The sequence below is a fragment of the Euphorbia lathyris genome, chromosome 7, assembly GCF_963576675.1.
Source record: "Euphorbia lathyris chromosome 7, ddEupLath1.1, whole genome shotgun sequence".
In the NCBI taxonomy this organism is placed as follows: domain Eukaryota; kingdom Viridiplantae; phylum Streptophyta; class Magnoliopsida; order Malpighiales; family Euphorbiaceae; genus Euphorbia; species Euphorbia lathyris.
In genome coordinates, this window is record NC_088916.1 from 40,064,679 (window position 1) to 40,084,442 (window position 19,764).

At 34.4% G+C, this 19,764-nt stretch overlaps 2 protein-coding genes across 2 annotated transcripts; one reads left to right on the forward strand and one right to left on the reverse strand.

Moving 5' to 3' along the window:
- The first annotated feature begins 10,042 nt into the window (after positions 1-10,042).
- Positions 10,043-12,701, forward strand: LOC136234791 (pentatricopeptide repeat-containing protein At3g12770-like). Its single transcript, XM_066024263.1, has 2 exons — positions 10,043-10,190; positions 10,360-12,701. Exons 1-2 carry the CDS (start codon positions 10,110-10,112, stop codon positions 12,562-12,564), a joined length of 2,286 nt encoding a protein of 761 aa, XP_065880335.1. The 5' UTR covers positions 10,043-10,109; the 3' UTR covers positions 12,565-12,701.
- Positions 12,555-17,628, reverse strand: LOC136234792 (CBL-interacting serine/threonine-protein kinase 8). Its single transcript, XM_066024264.1, has 14 exons — positions 17,275-17,628; positions 16,760-16,822; positions 16,581-16,652; positions 16,371-16,478; positions 16,215-16,289; positions 16,071-16,124; positions 15,862-15,987; positions 15,393-15,482; positions 14,261-14,383; positions 13,601-13,720; positions 13,305-13,421; positions 13,041-13,097; positions 12,879-12,953; positions 12,555-12,788 (listed from the first exon to the last, which is right to left on the reverse strand). The coding sequence occupies exons 1-14, from the start codon at positions 17,431-17,433 to the stop codon at positions 12,687-12,689; spliced, it is 1,341 nt and encodes a 446-aa protein (XP_065880336.1). The 5' UTR covers positions 17,434-17,628; the 3' UTR covers positions 12,555-12,686.
- Between the last annotated feature and the right edge of the window lie 2,136 nt (positions 17,629-19,764).

Consider the following 19,764-nt stretch of genomic DNA (forward strand, 5'->3'; position numbering starts at 1 on the left):
ATATATATATATATAATAATAATAATAATAACAACTTGAAGAAATTTTGTATGGACATCATCCTAAGCCTTCCATTATTTGTTAGGTTTATTATTTGCATTTTCTGAAAATACGACAGGTGCGACAGACTATATACTATGTCGCCTGTCGCGTTTTTTGAAAATACGAAAGGTACGACAGACAATATATTCTGTTATTTGTCGTATTTTTTAAAAATACGACAGATGCGACAGACTATATATTCTGTCGTCCGTCGCATTTTAACAAAATACGACAGGTACGACAGACTATATATTATGCCGTCTGTTATATTTTAACAAAATACGACAGGTACGACAGACTATATCCATATACTTGAATTTGGAAAGACAATGATATTTTTGTCCAAATGTAGTGAAACTGCCTAGATTTGTAAGAAGTTGTAAAACTAGGCTAGATATGTAAATGAGTTTTCAAAATTGGGCTAGTTTTGTAATTATCCCACAAAATACCTGTTCGAAGTCTCTTTATTTCCATAAATATCTTGCACACAAATATAGCGATTATATTTTGTGCAGAGTTAACAGCTAAAAGAACTGAAAAAAGAGAGGATATACGAGGGTGGACTATCCTTGTGACATTTTTACTTGGCTTTGATTCTTGCTGTTGCTATTAGAGTCAGCATAGGTGGAGCGATATGTAAGCCTAAAGGTGAACACGAGATAAAGTTATATGAAGGCTAAAATTGTAAAAGGGATTGCTGGTTGGATTGGAGGGTCAACTAAGAATTTTGATGGGTCAAATCTTCCATCCACGTCGGATGGAGGACCTTGTATAAGTTATCTTATATATTTCTACGTGGTCTTATGCTTTTCCTAGCTTTGTACTGATTTACCCCTCTTAAACTTTTTCTCACCAAAAAATAACTAGCCTCTTAATTTCCAAGCATATTTCAAAATTAAATTGTCCAAACTTTTTGGGATTGTAATTTGTAAGTATAATTGTCCAAAATTAAATATTTTCATTTGATACGTTGAACTCTTTGAAACTATGAAAAACTCAATTAAAAGAGTGTTAACTATTTCATGTGTTACTTCTTTTATGTGTTATGAAATATTACTTCTTTTATGTGTTTGAAATTGCCTTGTATACGGTTTTTCATAACCATATTAAATATATAAAAGATTTGTTTTCAAAATCCAACTATTATTAAGAACTAGAAATGTTCAACTATTATTAAGAAATAGAAATGTTGTCAATACAAACAGTATGATCTAAATAACTAAGAGTAACAACATCATTAAAGAAATTAGTACGGGAACGGGGATGATGAGTCATTGAATGAGTCATACCGTTCACTAATCTATGAACAAAAGCCATAGAACAATCTAGGCGGATAAGTAATAAAATTCGAACTTCTCCTATAACAATCCCGAACTCAGTAATATCATGAACCTTTGTTAAAATACGATCCATCACCCATTTAGCATCCGTTTCAAACTGAAAATTCTAAAAGTGGACACTAATCAGGTTCCCCGTGCGTGCATTTTCAAACAAACGATATCTCCGGTTGCCGCAGAAATGAACAATTCTTTTTTAGAGTTTTATGCTCATATATTTTTTTAATAACTAAAGACTTAGTTTGTACAACTCTTTATTGCATTGACATCGGAAATATTATTTTTAAAACACAATTTTCATAAAATTGCTATCAGACGGCTTCAGTCAGACACAAAACTAAAAAAAAATGTCTGTGCAATATAATATAACTACACAGGTACAACTTTATTAAAGAATAATAGGTTAAAAACATATTAGGAGCTTACTTTTAATAATTGGAAATTAAAAAGACTCGAGTCCTTTTCTAAGGTTCATACACCAATCTATATCTATATATACTATTTATAAAAGCTGAAACAAACTGGGTTTTTTTTTTTTTTATGATAGTGATACGTCAGTATTGGAATTGAGGAAAATATGGTAGTGGATAGGACGGAGTGGAGGGAGCGAATCTGTGTCGCTGACACGACTTGATTTTCACGGTTTTATATGATGGTTCATGTTAGCCGACCCCGAATCGTTTCGGGACTAAGGCTTTGTTGTTGTAGTGATACGTCAGTATTGATAAGCCCAAAATATACCTAAAATATCATTAATAATTACGTTAGTTTTGTATTATATTCATTTATAATACTTTTACGTCTATATTTGTTTCTATGGTGTAAGATACTTAATTATTTGGTAAAATCCAAATAGGAGCTAAAACAGAGCAAAAACGAGAGAGAAATAACATTTACAAACTAAAAAGCACTTACAATTCAGAAGACCGAAACGAAGAGTTGGGAAATGATCGACGAACGGAAACAAAAGTCCCTATCGCGACCGAGATTCCCAATATCTCGGTCGCGACAAGCATTTTTCAGACATGAAAACGCGCGTTCGTGCAACAATCTCCCTCAATCCAAAGCCACAACCGAGATTCCAATAATCTCGACATAAACAACAACTTTCCTGCACTGATTTCAGACAGTACCTGGGCGGAATCACAATCTGATATACGGGAGGTAGTATTACAATATTTCCAGCAGCTATTTGATGATCAAACAAGTGTAGTGTCAGTCGAACTCGGTATGGAGGCAGTGACGGCTCGGGTGACTGACAACATGAACACGGGGCTGACAGCTCCGTTTACATTGACAGAATTCACATCGGCTACATTTTCTATGCACCCTGACAAGTCCCCTAAACCCGACGGGTTAAATTCGGCTTACTATCAAAAATTCTGGGCCACAATTGGAGATGATGTTTTCAATTCATGCGATCAATGGCTTCTCACAGGTACTTTCCCACAACATAACTTCCAAACTATTGTTGTTCTTATTCCTAAAGTTGAAAACCCCAGTGCAATAAAAGAATTTAGGCCTATCTCGCTCTGTAATGTTATCTACAAGATCATGACAAATTTTAAAGTGTTTACTTCCCGTCATAATCTCTAAGGAACAATCGACCTTTATACCGGGTCGATCAATCTCTGATAATGTTATCGTTGCTTTCGAGCTCATCCATACTATGAAGCGGAAGGTACGAGGTAAGCAGGGAGGCATTGCACTCAAACTTGATATCATTAAAGCCTATGATCGTATTAGATGGTCCTACCTGCAAGCTATTAGTTCATTCCAGGTCTCGGATTCAATTTGATAGAGGTTCGGAGGTCTCTTGGGGTCCCCCCTTTGCGCATTGGGCTTCGTGCCTATTTATAGGCATGGAACCGGGCGCGAGCCCTTTGGCTCCTGCTCGTGCAAATAGGCAGGAGCAGAAGGCCCACGACCACGAGCCGGAGGCCCGCGACCGACGTCTGAGGGCCAGTTCGCTTCGGATGGGCCCATGACTGAGCTAGTGGGTCTGATCGTTCGGTCTTGAGGCTCGATTCAACGATTTTTATTGGCTGAGATTGACTGATACGAGCTTGGTATTCATGTAGGATTTTTCTAAATTTTTACTTTTTATAGGAATCAAGCTTTTTTTATCATTTATTTTGGGTTTTCATCACAGGTTCTCCGACTCTAGTGTCTACAGGCGCCGTGGATGCCATGCCTCCCCGAGTCATCCGGACAACCCTCTGTACGTGGGTCTGTAGAGGCCTCGAATCATGGTCTTTAGAGAGTTTTATCAAAAAAAGGTTGATTGGATGCATTCCAGAGGATTCAAGTCACGAGGTGACACTCGAAGGAAAAGCATGTATGTACCATAGGCAAAATGGTTATACCACCGACGAGTGTCGACACTAGAGAGATGCACCAACTGTTGATGGATGATGGTGTAATTCCGAACCCTGATGCTATGGAATAGATGAGATTTCGGGACATCCCAGTTTCTGTTGAGTCTTGTGATTACGTGGGAACGTTTTTCAATTTCGTCTAAAAGACCTTTTTAGGTGTTGTTTGGTCGCTCATTTTGCTTTTTTTTAATCCGTGTAGGAAAGTTGTTATCAAATCTCTATATGAAAGTTTTTTCTAGTGATACGTGATTACCATGTTTGGTATTTTTCGTTGGTATTTGACCATCGTGTTGTAACAATGTGAGTTTGCTCGGACTTAACAATATGAGATTGTATATGTAGTTTAACAATATGAGATTGTGTAACTCGCTTGACAATGTGAGATTGTATGTGTAGTTTAACAATATGAGATTGTGTAACTCGCTTAACAATGTGATATGTGTAATTTGACAATATGAGATTGTGTAACTCGATTAACAATATGAGATTGTACATGTGTTATTCAAAATCAGACAGGTGAGAAAAAATGGTGAGCTAACTTGTATATGTAACTCTTTATGGAGGGTTTGTATATTCCAAGAATTGTTCAAAGTTTCGCCCGATGGGTGAACTAACTTATGTGCTCTATTGTGGCGGATCAAAAAATTTGATGCAACATCAAATAATATTTTATTATTATTTTTTTACTTTTGTAGTTTACTTTTTTTTTAATATATAAATATAGTTATCGTATGTTTATAGGCAAAAAGCATAATTAAGCCCATGAACATTTATTTTTTCACATTGAGCCATTGATCTTTGATTCTATTATGGATTAGGCCCTTATTTAACTTTTTCGTCGAGTTTGGACTGCATATATTGTTAGGGTGATTCATCTTGTTGACATGGACAAATAAAAATAAGAAGTCATTGATTAGGAGAGATAAAAATTAAAAATTAAAACGAAATTATAGAAATCAATGTATTCTTTCAAATTCGATTTTCTCCTCTCCCATTTTGTGATTTTCAACATTAAAATCGCCAAATCGATCTTCCCATCTCCTAAACTCGACGGAAAAGTTAAATAAGGGCCAAATCCATAACAAAATCAATGATCAAGGGCTCAATATGGAAAAATAATTGATCAGGGACTTGATCTTTAAAACATGTAAAGTTTAGAAGCTTAATTATGCTTTTTGCCTTTATTATATAATATTAGTATTATTTAAAAGAAATCTTATATTTAGAGAGAGGGATTGAGGAAATGAATTGGAGAAAAACACTGCAACAATATCAAAACAGCGAGAGAAAATAGGGTTTGATGGTGTAAATCCACACTATCTATACTATCTATAATAGCGAAAGCAGAGATAATTTATAAAAAGTGTTTTGGAGGCCTTTTCACTTAGTTGTCATCACATGAGAGAATATATGAGTTTGAATTATCTATATTAATAGTAGTTAGGAAATTTAAATATCATAACTACTATATTAATATCATAAATACTATTTCAGTTTTATCGTTAAAATAAATTCATTAATTACACAGCTTGTACAAATTCCATCAAACAGTTTCATCAATTCAAAACCTTGAATTATAAAGGGTTCTTTACATAAAACTCATAAATATAATAATATTTATTGTTTATTCAATATTAGTAATTTAATTAGTATAATATCAAAAGTATAAATTTTTATTTTATAAATGTCAAATTATCTAAGTGGTTTAATGGGTGAATTGGCAGTGAAAATGGTTAACTGCAAAGCTTGACATATTTCATAATATTTATTGACAAAATTATAAATAAGCTTTAAATTGTGAATTTCGCTGTAAATTCCCCAATTATAAATAGTGTATCATGTTTCATATGTAAATTGAAATATCACGCATTAAGAAAAAAAATATGTAAAAATTCATTCAAATTCAATTCATTTAACTTTAATAAATAGTATTAAAACCAATATAATGGATATATATATATATATATATATATATATATATATATATATATATATATATATAATAGATATAATAAAATAACTTACAAAATATCCCAACGAAAATAAATTATATAACGATAAAAAAATATGTAAGAGTTCATTCAAATCCAATTCATTTAATTTAACTTTAATAAATAGCATTAAAACCAATATAACTGAAATTTTTTTATAACACATTTAATTTTTCGTTGTAATAAGTAAGGCAATATTTAAACATCCAAGTTACTATATAAACCAAATTTATACTTCTATTTAATAGCGGAAGCATGAAGAATTGATAAGAAGTGTTATAGAGGTCTTTTCCCTTAGTTGGCACCGTATGAGAGAATATATGAGTTTAAATTATTTATATTAATAGTAATTAGGAAATTGAAATATTACATCTATTATATTAATATCATATATACTATTTTAGTATTATTATTAAAATAAATTCATTAATTACACAGGTTATAGGGGTGGGCACGGTTCGGTTAACCAGTCCATTAGGCAAAAAAAGTAACCGAACCGTTATCAATGGTTTTTTAACCATTCAAACCGAAACCGGTCCATATCAATCGGTTAACCATACAACCGGTTAACCATTAATTTCGGTTAAATTTTTCGGTTAATGGTTTTTAACCAATTCCTACCAGTTAACCATAATTTTTACCCAAACCTAAATTTTTAAACAATATTAAAATACAAATAATTTCAAAAATTCAAACGAAACGAATTCATATAAAAGTTCAGAATTCAAACATAAGAACCAAACTAAAAAACAATCCATCAAGTTTACATTTAAAACATAAAGAAATGTAAATAATATTTCGTCAAAGTACTTATTACAATATCAATCCATCAAGTTTACATTTAAGTATAATCTATATTGTATATTTATATTAATATATGTTATAATCTATGTTAAAGTCTTTTTTGTAATCTTATAATCTATGTTATATAATATATGTTATATAATTATATATTATTTTTGTTAAAAAAATTTATATTTATTAAACGGTTCAGTTAACCGTTAACCGCGGTTTTTGAAACTCTAATCCGAATCCGAAACCGAAACCGAAACCGATACCTATATATTTTTAACCATTAAGAAAACCACCGGTTCAGTTAATTGCTTTTTCCGGTTCGGATTATCGATTTTCGGTTCGGTTACCGGTTTGACCGGTTTTTTTGCCCACCCCTAGCTTATACTGATTCCATCAAACAATTTCATCAATTCAAAACCTTGAATATAAAAAATAACATCTCATGTTTCATATACAAATTGAAATATTCATCTTCTAAATCTTTCCAAACTATTGTTTCATTATTAATTACTAATTCACTTTTGTGTTACTCTTCATTCTCTGACTTTGTCGTTTCTTCATCGCTTGATGAATTTAGGGAATCCCTATTAACAGATGTAATCGACTTAATCTTCTTCTTTTTCTCGAAAATGGTAAGGTAGCTATACCGGTGGGGTAATTATATTTGGCTGATTACATGGAAAATAACGCGATGAAGTAGTGGATTTCCAGCCGACAGTGGAGATAATGGAAGTGGATGAGGAGAAGAACACACTTTTGCTATTGAGGGTCGGTCTTATTTTTCTTCTCCTACATTAACTTCATTCTAATAAATTTGTACTCATGATATTCTAATTCTTGGATGATTGATTGCATTTGTACATTGTTACGATTTTGGATTTGTTGGATCATTTCTTGTTTGTCATTTCTATTTTTTGGATCAAGTAAAGTTGTAGCAAATATGAGAATACCTTTTTGTGTTCTTCTGTTTTTCTTTTCTTCTATTAAAATTAATAAATCTTTGATGGTTAATATATTGAAAGTAGGCGTTAATGGTGATGAAAGATAAGAGAAGGAAAGTGATATAGACATGACAAGTTTTTATTTGATGATTTTCACCTTCCATTTCAAGTTTTTAATTGGCATATTAAGTATTTATATTGAACTCTTTAAACAAGTTTATGGATTAACATAGTACCCTTTAAAGTTTAAGGTCATTTAATTTTTTCTAGACAAGTAAACATCATTGTAAAGTGTAATAAATATTTTTAAATTGCAAGACTATATAGAAAAAATATTGTTACAAAAACGGAAATGAATGACTCTTGCAAACATGTCAACATGGACAATAAATTAGAACTTAAACAACTTCCAAACACTATTATCAAACAATTATAAAGATATGTTTTTTTTTTGGTAGAAACAGGAAAGGAAGAAAAAACAAACAAAGAACAACTAACCTGAGATTAGCCTAGGAAAGCTAACCCCAATCCTATCCTCTAAAAGAAGAGAAGAGAGAAAGATAGGGGGATCAGAAAGGGTAGTAACACCTAACATCCCCTCATGGCCCGCCGCAGCCAAGCGATCCGCAACTCGGTTCTGCTCTTTGAAAATGTGACTGAACTCTAAGATCTCAAAGGAAGAGCAAAGCCTTTTAATAGCTTTGATAAGGTTGCGGCTATTAAGACGCATAGCATGATTATCAGAAATCATTTTGATGGCCTCCATGTTATCAGACTCCACAGATAGTCTCTTAACGCCCAGTCTTTTAGCAAACTTGATACCAGAGAGAATACCCCAGAGCTCCGCAGAGAACGAAGAGCCCAACCCCAAATTCTGGGTGAACCCAGAAAGCCAGGCGCCTCCCGCATCTCTAAGAACACCTCCGGCAGCAATCTTACCATCGATGAGGCAAGAGCCATCAGTATTCAACTTCACAACCCCATCTCTCGGCCTGCTCCATCCCACGAGATGGACGTCACTAATCTGGGTAGACCTGGCAAGGGAATCCCCTTTGAAACTCTCAATAATAGAGGAAAGTTTTTTCGAGAAGAACTCAGCAAAGTTTGGAATAAACACAGTTTTATTACCAAAAATCTCCTCGTTTCTCCACTTCCAAATTTGGTGACAGATGATAGTAAAGAAAATGTCACCATGCTCCATGTAAGCCAGTAATTTTCCACTAATACCATCAAAGAACCAGTCATTAACAGAGTGGGCCATGAAGGAAGAGAGAATATGGTGTGGAAGAATTTTCTTCCAAACCTCTTTACTCTTAGAGCAATCCCTAAGAGCATGGCATAAGGTCTCATCATAGCCTCTGCATCTACTGCAAGCTCCTGAGCCCGCCAAATGCCGCCTGTGCCTATTCGAATTAGTAAGCAACATGTCCTTAACTCCCAACCACAGGAAACTCCTAATACGGTAAGGGACTTTGAGGGCCCAAATGGACTTCCAAACATCCGAGGGAGGATCAGACCTGTTGAGGGCAAAAGCTTCAAAGACAGATTTGCAAGAATAAACTCCATTATTAGTTAGTGTCCAACAATGCCTATCCATGTCTTCCTCTTGATTACTAACCTTCACTCCCCGAATTCTAAGGAGAGTCTCCAGGCTAAAGAAGGTATCAAACTTTGACCAGATCCAGTCCCCCTCAGAGTCCACCACATCGGCAATCCTCCAGTTACGGATATCACTAGGCGGGGGGGAGTTACTCACATCTACTAACGGTTTATCCCCAATCCAGGTGTCAAACCAGAAACTAATGGTCTTACCATTACCCACCTCCAGACCAACTCCCAAGCAGAACTCTGCAAACACGGCACTAAGCCCTTTCCAGAGGAAGGAACAATTGACAACTCTCTCCTTTGGGCCCCCGAAGATTTTGTCTTTCCGATACTTACCACAAAGAAGGCGAACCCAAAGAGAGGAGGGGCATTGCCACATACGCCAAAGGAGTTTCATTAATAAAACTTTATTATTGTCCTTAGCTTTCCTAATGCCCAGACCACCAGAATCTTTCGGCTGACAAACCTCACCCCAAGGCACTAGATGGATCTTTCTTCCCTCCGCAGCTTCCCCCCACAGGAACCTACGGTTAATCTTATCAAGATCATTAAGCACAGGATCCGAAAGCTGACAAGCCAGCATAATGTGATTGGGAGCTGTACAATTAACTGATTGAATTAACGTGAGGCGACCAACGAGAGAAAGAGTCTTAGCTTTCCACGTGGCACACTTCGTATTGGCTTTATCCAAAGTATCTTAAAGATATGTTTATTAATTATTTACCATTTACAAATTTAAATTATTTTAAAATAAAATATTTATAAATGATATAAAATATAAAAAATATTAAAATGTTAAATTTATATAAAAAAAAAAAAAAAAAAATTTATCACCAGCGCACAATAGTAGTAAATATCAAAAGAGAAGGGCTGAGCAACGTACTAAAAGTAAAAGTAAAAGTAAAAGCAAAGCAAAAGAGCCCTTGTATTCCCTCCATAATTCTTATCCCATTTGGATTTGTGAAATCTCATCCAACTGGATACGATAGAACTCGGAGACTCCCTTCTTCTCTCCCTTTCATGGCTGCTTTGCCTTCGGTTACTCTCTCTGCAACTCTCAAGCTTGAACCTCAACTCAAAAAACATCCCCCTACGGACAAGGTACATCGTTCTTCTTTCTCTGTTTCTTGGAACATGATTTCATTACAATATGATATGCAGAATACAGATGTCAAATCTGTTGTTTCTTTACCCTTTTCATTTATTTAATCAAAAACAATTACAGCTTCTTCCTTTGATTTCTAATTTGTTGCTGATATGATAATCTCAGAGCCCGAGCATTTCATATCAGAGAAGTGCTGTAAATACTACCCAATTGGATGGAAGCTTAGAACCAATTAGGGCTATGGATTTCGAAGAAGCTCTTTGTTTGATTAAAGACCAAACCAAGTTTGACTCTTCTTGTTATGTTCCTCTGTTACGAGAATGCATATACAAGAATTCGGTTTCAGATGCCCAACTTATTCATGCCCACATGGTCAAAACAGGAACCCATAAAGAGTTCGCTTTGATATCATATCTTGTAAATGTTTATGCAAAATGTGGATCCATGGGAATTGCTAGAAAAGTTTTCGACGAATTGCCTAGACGAAATGTTGTTGTTTGGACAGCTCTTATGACAGGTTATATTCATAACTCACAACCAGATTTAGCCATTCAAGTTTTTATAAATATGTTGGAAGCTGGGAGTTTTCCTTCAACTTTCACCCTAGGAGTTGTTTTAAACGCGTGTTCTTCTTTGAACTCTATTCAACTAGCAAAACAATTGCATGCCTTCATTTTCAAGTACAAAAATGACTATGACTCCAGCATTGGAAATGCTCTTTGTAGCTTATACTCCAAATTCAGCAGCTTGGAATCTGCTCTACTAGTCTTCCGAAGCATTCAAGAAAAGAATGTTATTTCATGGTCTGCAGTTATCTCAGCTTGTGGTGAAAATAGCGAAGCATCAATGGGTTTGAGATTCTTTGTTGAGATGCTTCTTCAAGATATTGAGCCTAATGAGTTCACATTGACTACAGTTTTGAGTTTGTGCTGTGTGATGCTGGCTTTAGGTTTGGGGAGACAAGTCCATTCACTCAGCATTAAACTCGGCTATCAATCGAACCAGCGAATTATGAATTCTGTCATGTATTTGTACCTCAAATGTGGATGCATAGACGAGGCACACAAGTTATTTAATAAGATGGAATCTACTAACTTGGTTACATGGAATGCAATGATTGCAGGCTATGCCCAGGCAATGGATCTGGCAAAGGATGACTTTTCGGTACATCAAAGTGGAACGGAAGCACTTAGAATTTTTCTGAAATTGAATAGAACAGACATGAAGCCTGATTTATTCACCTTGTCTAGTATGTTCACTGTATGTAGTAGGCTGTTGGCCTTAGAACAAGGGGAACAATTTCATGCGCATACAGTTAAGTCTGGTTTTTTATCAGATGTGGTTGTGGGAACTGCACTAGTAAATATGTATGGTAAGTGCGGAAACATTCAGGGAGCAAGTAGAGCGTTTGTCGAGATGTCGAAAAGAACTTTGATTTCATGGACTTCGATGATAACAACATTTGCACAGCACGGTCAGTCTCAGAGAGCGCTTGAACTTTTTGAGGATATGAGGCTAGCAGGATTTAGACCGAACCAGGTTACTTTTGTTGGTGTTCTGGCTGCTTGTTGCAATGCTGGAATGGTTGATGAAGCACTTGCGTACTTTGAAATTATGCAGAAGGAATACAGAATTAAGCCAGTGATGGACCATTACGGGTGCCTGATTTCTATGTTTGTCAAATTGGGTCGGCTAGATGAAGCTTTCGACGTCATAAAAAAAATGGATTTTGAGCCAAATGAGCTCATATGGTCAGTCTTGATTGTAGGATGTAGACTTCACGGGAAGCAAGAACTAGGATTCTATGCTGCTGAGCAGTTGCTGAAAATGAAGCCAAATGATGTCGAGACTTATGTGAAGCTGTTGAATATGTATATCTCAGCAGAGAGGTGGGAAGATGTTTCGAGAGTGCGAAAATTGATGAAAGAGGAAAAAATCGGAAAGCTGAAAGACTGGAGCTGGATTAACATAAAGGACAAGGTTCATTCGTTTAAAACCAAGAGGCAGTTACATGGCCAAAATACAGAGATGCATATGTTGTTGGAGGAACTGCATGATAAAGCAAAACATCTTGGATACGAACTGCCAAAGAATACAGAGGCAATTGTTGATTATGAGGAAGAGGATGATGATGAGAAAACATTCCCTTGTGTTATTTACCATAGTGAGAGACTGGCAATTGCATTTGGGTTGTTGAATGCAAAGAAGGATGTACCAATTCGGATAACAAAGACTGTTAGTATGTGCAGGAATTGCCATGATTTTGTTAAAGTCTTGTCTTTATTATGCAGTAGAGAATTCATCATAAGAGATAGCAGGCACCTTCATAAATTCGCTCATGGACGCTGTTCATGTGCAGATTTTTTGTGAAATTTTGGTTTAATCATATATATTAGTTTCTTTGTTTCCTTCCAACAAGTGTGTGTATATGAACCGTAACCAGGGTAAAGTGTTTTATTTGTACACTCGTGTTTGCACATGAATACAACAATTCAACGCTTTTTGCTCTTTGACTTTGAGATTCTAGATTTGCTTGATTCATTAGGTGGCTTCCAGATTATATCCTCAAGTTTGCTACAGAAGTTCTTGTAAAACTGCATCCAACAAACTTCCCATTAATAATTACAAACCTCAACATTCATAGGAGGCAAATGAAGAAGATTAATCAAAACAGCCCAACCGACCTTGAGGTAATCTGCAGCATCTCCAGCTGCGTTCTGAATGTCTACCATTAGAAATGAGGGAGCAACTTCAAACACCTTCACCAAAAAGATCAAAACAGAAGGGTACGATCAGACTCAGAGCAACTGAAATTCTAGTACAGAGTTGGGAGAAAGTCAGCCTACTTCTAGAATAACTGAGAAATGAGCTGTCTTGTTAGCGCAAAGACCTTCCACTCTCATCTACAAAATGAATACACATAACCATATCACTGGGCAACTTAACTTCTGTTCATATTGATACTCAGATGCATAACCAATTGAAAGAAAATAAAAAATAGAATTGAAATTACAGTAATGAAAAATATAAGTCTACTAAGCCGACTAATATTTTAACAATGAAATCAATAAAGCAGAAGCACATCATAGCATACTAAATTCCAAGTCTACCTTATAATTACGAATATGTGTCTTAAAACCCATTGATTGTGCAACAACTTCCATGCTTGACAACACAACATTTGCTGGCTTTCGCGAGATAAAACGTGTTTGATGCTTCACAGAGTCCTGTTAAGAGTAAAAAAGTCAGGCATCCCACTTGCAAGCCTAAGCAATGGCAACTAGAATTCAAAACATATTTGTGAAGTTTATGGTGATCAGAAACTGGTTGTTTATTCTATCTTCACCTCAAATTCAAGATGTGAATGAAAAATTTTTCAGGAGATAATATTCTAGACAATCCATACCTTCCCGCGGTCAAATAGCGTTGCAAGGTTCAAGCCTTGAGATAAAATTATCAAGTCAAATGCATTAAGCATCAGTGGACCTGTATCCTCATTCCCTGACTGTTCATCGGCCTTCTCTTCCTGCAGAGCCATCTTATCAATAATGCTAATAGGAGAGTAGAATGAAAAGTATATAAGACATTTATGCGAAGGTATATAGTAAGGATGTTACGACATTCAACTAGAGATGGAACCCTCTCTTAACTATAAAACTCAGATTATTAGAACATGACTAAGAAAAGACCAAAAGGATTCATTCAGAATAAAGAAAATTTGAAACTTAGCCATGAAGCACTTGTTTTGGTTTAATTCAACTAGAGATGGAACCCTCTCTTAACTATAAAACTCAGATTATTAGAACATGACTAAGAAAAGACCAAAAGGATTCATTCAGAATAAAGAAAATTTGAAACTTAGCCATGAAGCACTTGTTTTGGTTTAATTCTCCTAATCAGACATAACATAACTGAATTGTTTTCTCAACATAAAACTTTTTAAGGAAATGGTCAATAGCAACATATTAATCTTCCAAAATCAACTAATCAAGCACTAGCGAAGGATTAAAGAACAGAAGTACGCCTTAAAATGCTTTAAGCCTTTTATTGTCGGTACTTAACCAACCTCGGGATCATTAAAAGCTGCATCCACATCATCCAGGTTTACATCTTCATATTCAATAAGTCTGGCAGGAGCATAATTTTTCTTAAACCACTCATCATTCCTTATCTGCTCAATGGTTATTCGCTGCATGGAGAGAGATAGAGAGAGGGGCATCTCAGAAACAACCAAAAGCAAGGAAACCAATTCTGACTTAAAAACAGTGATATATATTATATATATATATATACAGAGTAGAATCACTGAACCATTTACCAGTTTAACAGATTACAGGCTCCAGTTAGTAACACTATGCACAAAATAAACATAACATAAGATTTGGGAAGACACTTCACTACATAATAATGCAAAAACATTTGATGACAGGAATACACATGCATTCCTCTAGTCATATCTGGGTATGACTAATAAGCGATCTTGTGCACTCCAATTGTATTATTGTTATATATAATTCTTCCATTTCGTCCACTTAGAAAATGAGTTCATATTTCAACTAATCATTGGGAGTAAATAAATCAAGTTTATTGGGTATTTTTACAAATTCTCCTAACAAAACATATACCTTCGCTATATGCTAGGAAGCACAGACACGGGTACGGGTGCAGTTACAGGTGCGGCAGACGGCATTTTAAAATAATATATGAGACACGGGTACAGCAGGTACACGCCAAATATATATGCATCCATAATAAGTCATTAATTCATCAAAAAGAAACATTTAATACTTCAAACTATTTAAACTACATAAAATAAAAAGGGGCAGCTTCTATATTCTTTTCTTTAGATTTAGATTTTTTGTATACGAGGGTTCTATTTTATTTGTTTTTTTATATATAACCCCCCTTTTTTGTAAAATTATTTAAAAAAACCCATATTCTACTTAAGTTAGAAGTCGTGTCCCCGAAGTGTCCCAGTATTAAAAAATAAAAGAAAAGAGAGGACAGTGTAGGATGCGTGTCCCCGGAGTGTCAGAGTGTCCAACACTTGTATGTTAACCTCCTAGAAGTGTCAGTGCTTCCTAGGCTATATGTATTTTTCATGAGAACTCAAATCACATTATGTTTAGTCTCTCCAATCATGTCATTTTCAATGTAATCCACGAATAGGACCAGTGCCTTCTTGCACAGATTCTTACAGTTGCAGGATTTGGATCCAATATGTGAAGAATAAGAGATTTTGCTCCGACTGGAAACCATGAAGGGCAAGAAAAGTCCGCCTTCTCAATCTGTAGATGAAATTTTAAGAAATTACATTAAATAAACTGTTAAATAGATACTGATATCCAAAGCAGCAGTTAGTGTAAGCTAGATGCAGAAAGAAAGTGCTTGAGTGAACAGATATGTGGTCCCAAGTTCGGACAACTGAGACATGCCTCGCATCTACTGAAGGAAGAACCTAACAATATTTCAGTAGTTACAAAATTTTCATTTTTTATGTATATCCGTTAGTTTCTTGACCACTTCATCACTGCTTTCACTATATTACGTTCCAAGTGATTCTTTTTGCTCTGACCCTCAAGGTCAAGTGAGTTGGCTTATAGGATTAAAACCCAAAAAATCATTTCTGCACAACACAGTATCAGTGTATGTGATATAAGTTCATGCCTTACTGTATAACGTGGTGAGATCTAATTCATCAAACGGAAGATATCCTGCCATCAAAACATAAAGGATGACGCCACAGGACCAGACATCTGCCACAGCACCATCATAACCCTTGTGACTGAGTACCTAAAGCAAGCACTGGAAACTTAGAGAAAAACAAGTGAAACTCGGTTTTCACTCAACACAGGCCAGAGCACTCTTACACTCACCTCAGGTGCTACATAGTTGGGAGTTCCACATGTTGTTCGGAGCAGGCTAACTCCCTTGCATAAGCATCATCAAGTATGAATAAACTATTATTTCCCCCACTATAATAACAATGCATAAGTATAATAAAGGATTGAAAATCTTACTTCTTCAGGTGATGCACTAAGACCAAAATCTGAAATTTTCAAATTTCCTTGTGAATCAAGCAAAAGATTTTCAGGCTGTAAAAGGAATGCAAAAAGCTTTAGTTATAAATGGAGCAGAAGCTGAACTAACTCCTTCAGATGTTTACCAAACAGCACCTTCAAGTCTCTGTGGTAGACTCCTTTGCTGTGGCAATAGTCCACGCCATCAATAAGCTGTTGAAAGTATCTCCTAGCTTCAGATTCACTTAAACGCCCATGGTGCACCTGATTTTACAAGATAAACAAGAAACGTTTACTTATGCTCATTTTAGAGAGAACTATATGAAATCAAGTAATGAAAGTCCAGATATGAATCAAATTACTCACTATTTTATCAAACAATTCACCCCCTGTAATGAACTCCAAGATTATATAAATCTTAGTGCGACTGGCTAACACCTAACATAAAAATAGTAAAAGTCAGGATGAAGCAAAACCAGTAATAACATTATATAGAGTACTGAATGACTTATGCCCCAAAAAGAAATTTGAAATAAATCACATGCCTCGTGCAATCGGACAACATAAGGATGTCTGACAATCTTCATTATGGATATCTCTCTCTTGATCTACAAACAAAATGGAGACATTTTAAGAAAGGAATAGTGGCGGAGCAAGCTGTATAGTGACTAGAGCTTAACTCCAATTCCAACTATATAGGAACATAAAAATATAGATCACAGCCAAAAAATGAAAGAGCTACTACCACCAGTCAGAGTAACCTAATCAAATTGAAGTATTTAACACAAACATTCTTCCGAATCTGATCCTAAACTTGTGAAGTCTGACGCACCAATTTTGTCTGTTCCTAAAATGGCTGGGAGAACCAACCGTTCTAATTAGCAGGTTGCAGGCAAAAAGCTCGTATTTCTCAAAGACAACGGGAACACCCGAGTAAAAGTCTTTGCAGCAGAAGCTAATTTTCTTGGTTTAAAAGCAATCAATTTATGAAGGAATTTTGGAACCAGGAGAACTAAAACGTTTTTGTGAAGATTGAGATAACTTGAGAAACCTACAGTACCTGTTCGACCATCTTGTGTTTGATGATGGTGCTGCGATCGAGCACTTTCATGGCGACACTCTCGCCGGTCTCGGTGTTCTGAGCGAACTTGACCTTGGCGAAAGTTCCTTCGCCGATTGTCCTTCCTATCTCGTATTTCCCAACTTTCCTCACCACCATCTCTTGTTCTCCTTGTTCTATAGCAACTGTGAATTTTGTGTTTCCTTCTCAGGCGTATCTCATCTGAGAAGAAAGCTTTTTGCTTTTAATGGGAATTTAAAAGCAATCAAAATATTTGAATCGTTAGGTTTGGATTGGAATATTACAAAAGCAACAAGTAGTCAAGTACAGCTTGAAAGCAGTAAAGTCTTCAATATTTCAATTTTTACTGATTTGAAGAGTTGCCATATCTGTCTGTCTCTAATTTAATTTATACAATTGGTCCGAATTAATTGGATATTTCTTTTTTTATTCAAATGATAATATAAAATAAGCGCTAAGATATTGGCACCACCACCACCTTTGGATGATTCAAGCTGCGATCACCTTACGGCCTCTATCAAACTTCAACTGAAATACGAAAAATAAATCATTTTTATTTTAATGATAAAAAGTTTAAGTAAGAGCAGGTTTTGATGGAATTTAAAGATCATCTAGATTAAATTTTAATAGAGTGGAGAATCGAATTTCAAACATGATAAACAGGAACGGAATCAGTAGGCGAGGAGCTCCTCCAGCCATAACGGCTGGAAGAAGAAAACTCTTTTTTTTTTTTTTTTAAGTTAACCTATATAAAATGACATTGTTTTGTCCTTTTATTTTTGTGTAAGTTAACTTAAAAAAAAAAATAAAGATGGAAAGGTTAATTTTGCCCCTCTTTTCATTTTTAATTTCTTTTTCCATTTTTCTTTCTCTTTCACCCAAAAAGGAGAAAGGTTAAGGAAGGTTAGGAAAGAAAAGGGGGATTTGGAGAAATTTTTTAAATTATTCCATACTTTTTTTAAAATTTCAATTGTCCAGCTATTTTTTATTCTCATTCAACTTCAATTTTAATGTAAGTTTTATTTCATTGTTTATTTTATTTCAAGGTTTAATTTTATGATTTCTAAATTAAAAATTATTAAAGTGGAATTTGTTTTGTAAGATTTCTAATTTATAGGAGATTATAAATATGTTGTTTGAATAGAGATTTTTTTAGTAATTATAATTAATTTAGGGTATAATTTAGATTTTTCTATTTACTTTAATTTAAATTATGATTTATTTATTATGTTGGGGATTATTAACTGAATTGATATTATGATATTTAGGGGGTTTTGAATTTAACTAAATAAAATCGTATTATAACTAAATGTGATAAAATTAAACTATAAATTAAACTAATAATCTCATTATAAATAACTGCGATAAAATAAATCAAATAAAATCCTATTAATTTAGGTATTTTTAGATTTTATCTCAAACAATTGCTAGTGAATAGTGAACATACAAAAAAAATCCAGAACAACTTTTGTATATAAATACACATTTTCAGTAGAAATCAAATTCTTGAAAAAAAAAAATTCTACCTACAGTGGAGCCCCTCGATGTATGAGCCATGGCTTCGCCACTACTGACAAACAGATATTCAACTCGTAAATGTTTATTTATACAACAATAGCGTGTATATACTTATGTATGGACGAAATTCAGTTTCTCTGATTGATACTTTGTTTATAAATAATTTACCTATCTTTTATTTTTTTAATAATTTTTTAAAAGAAAAATAATTGTTTCGTTCATGAAAAAAATAACAAATTTCTGTATAAGTATTTACAATGCAAAAGTAATTACAGAAGTTTGAATCTGTATCTTCAGTATCATAGATCGTAGGAGAGTAATTGTAGACAAACAGAAATTGTTTTTGGTACAATAACAAGAAATACACTCCACTCATAATCGACTTCCGAATCTTTTTTCCGCGAATAATTTCATAATTTTTCAGCGAGTCAGATATATGTGATAACAGACAAAACTCTTATTTTTTTTTCTATGAAGGAAAACATGATAACAATCATATAGGAAAGCACACAATAACCACTCATATAACGAGACATACCACAACCACTAATATAAGGAGGAAGAATAAAAAAAATTATACCTAAAGAAAAAACTGTTAAACCTACCATATTAGATCAAAAAAATTATTAAGAAAAATAAATAATTAATTAATTAGCTTATGTTCTAGCTAAAAGTCATAAAAAAATCCTAAAAATCTAAATGAAAAATACCTAAATGAAAAATGTGAGAGTTTCTTACCTATTAGGGTTTCGCTACTCAAACTTTTTTTTATCTATTACACTACTTTTTTTTTTTTTTTTTTTGTAGAAAAAGGAAAGGAAAAACAAACAGAAAACAACTACCTTGGGATTAGTCCAGGGAAGCTAACCCCAATCCTATCCTCTAAAAGAAGAGGAGAAAGAAAGACAGGGGAAACCGTAAGGGTAGTAACACCTAACATCCCCTCATGAC

What these genes read in the sequence shown, in the direction of transcription:
- LOC136234791 (XM_066024263.1), top strand. Translation starts at nt 10,110, where the DNA reads ATGGCTGCTTTGCCTTCGGTTACTCTCTCTGCAACTCTCAAGCTTGAA. An exon ending in AACATCCCCCTACGGACAAG is followed by an intron (nt 10,191 to 10,359) that starts GTACATCGTTCT and finishes TGATAATCTCAG; the next exon opens with AGCCCGAGCATTTCATATCA.
- LOC136234792 (XM_066024264.1), bottom strand. Translation starts at nt 17,433, where the DNA reads ATGGTGGTGAGGAAAGTTGGGAAATACGAGATAGGAAGGACAATCGGC. An exon ending in ATGTTGTCCGATTGCACGAG is followed by an intron (nt 16,653 to 16,759) that starts GCATGTGATTTA and finishes TTTTTATGTTAG; the next exon opens with GTGTTAGCCAGTCGCACTAA. An exon ending in GTGAATTGTTTGATAAAATA is followed by an intron (nt 16,479 to 16,580) that starts GTGAGTAATTTG and finishes TTGTAAAATCAG; the next exon opens with GTGCACCATGGGCGTTTAAG.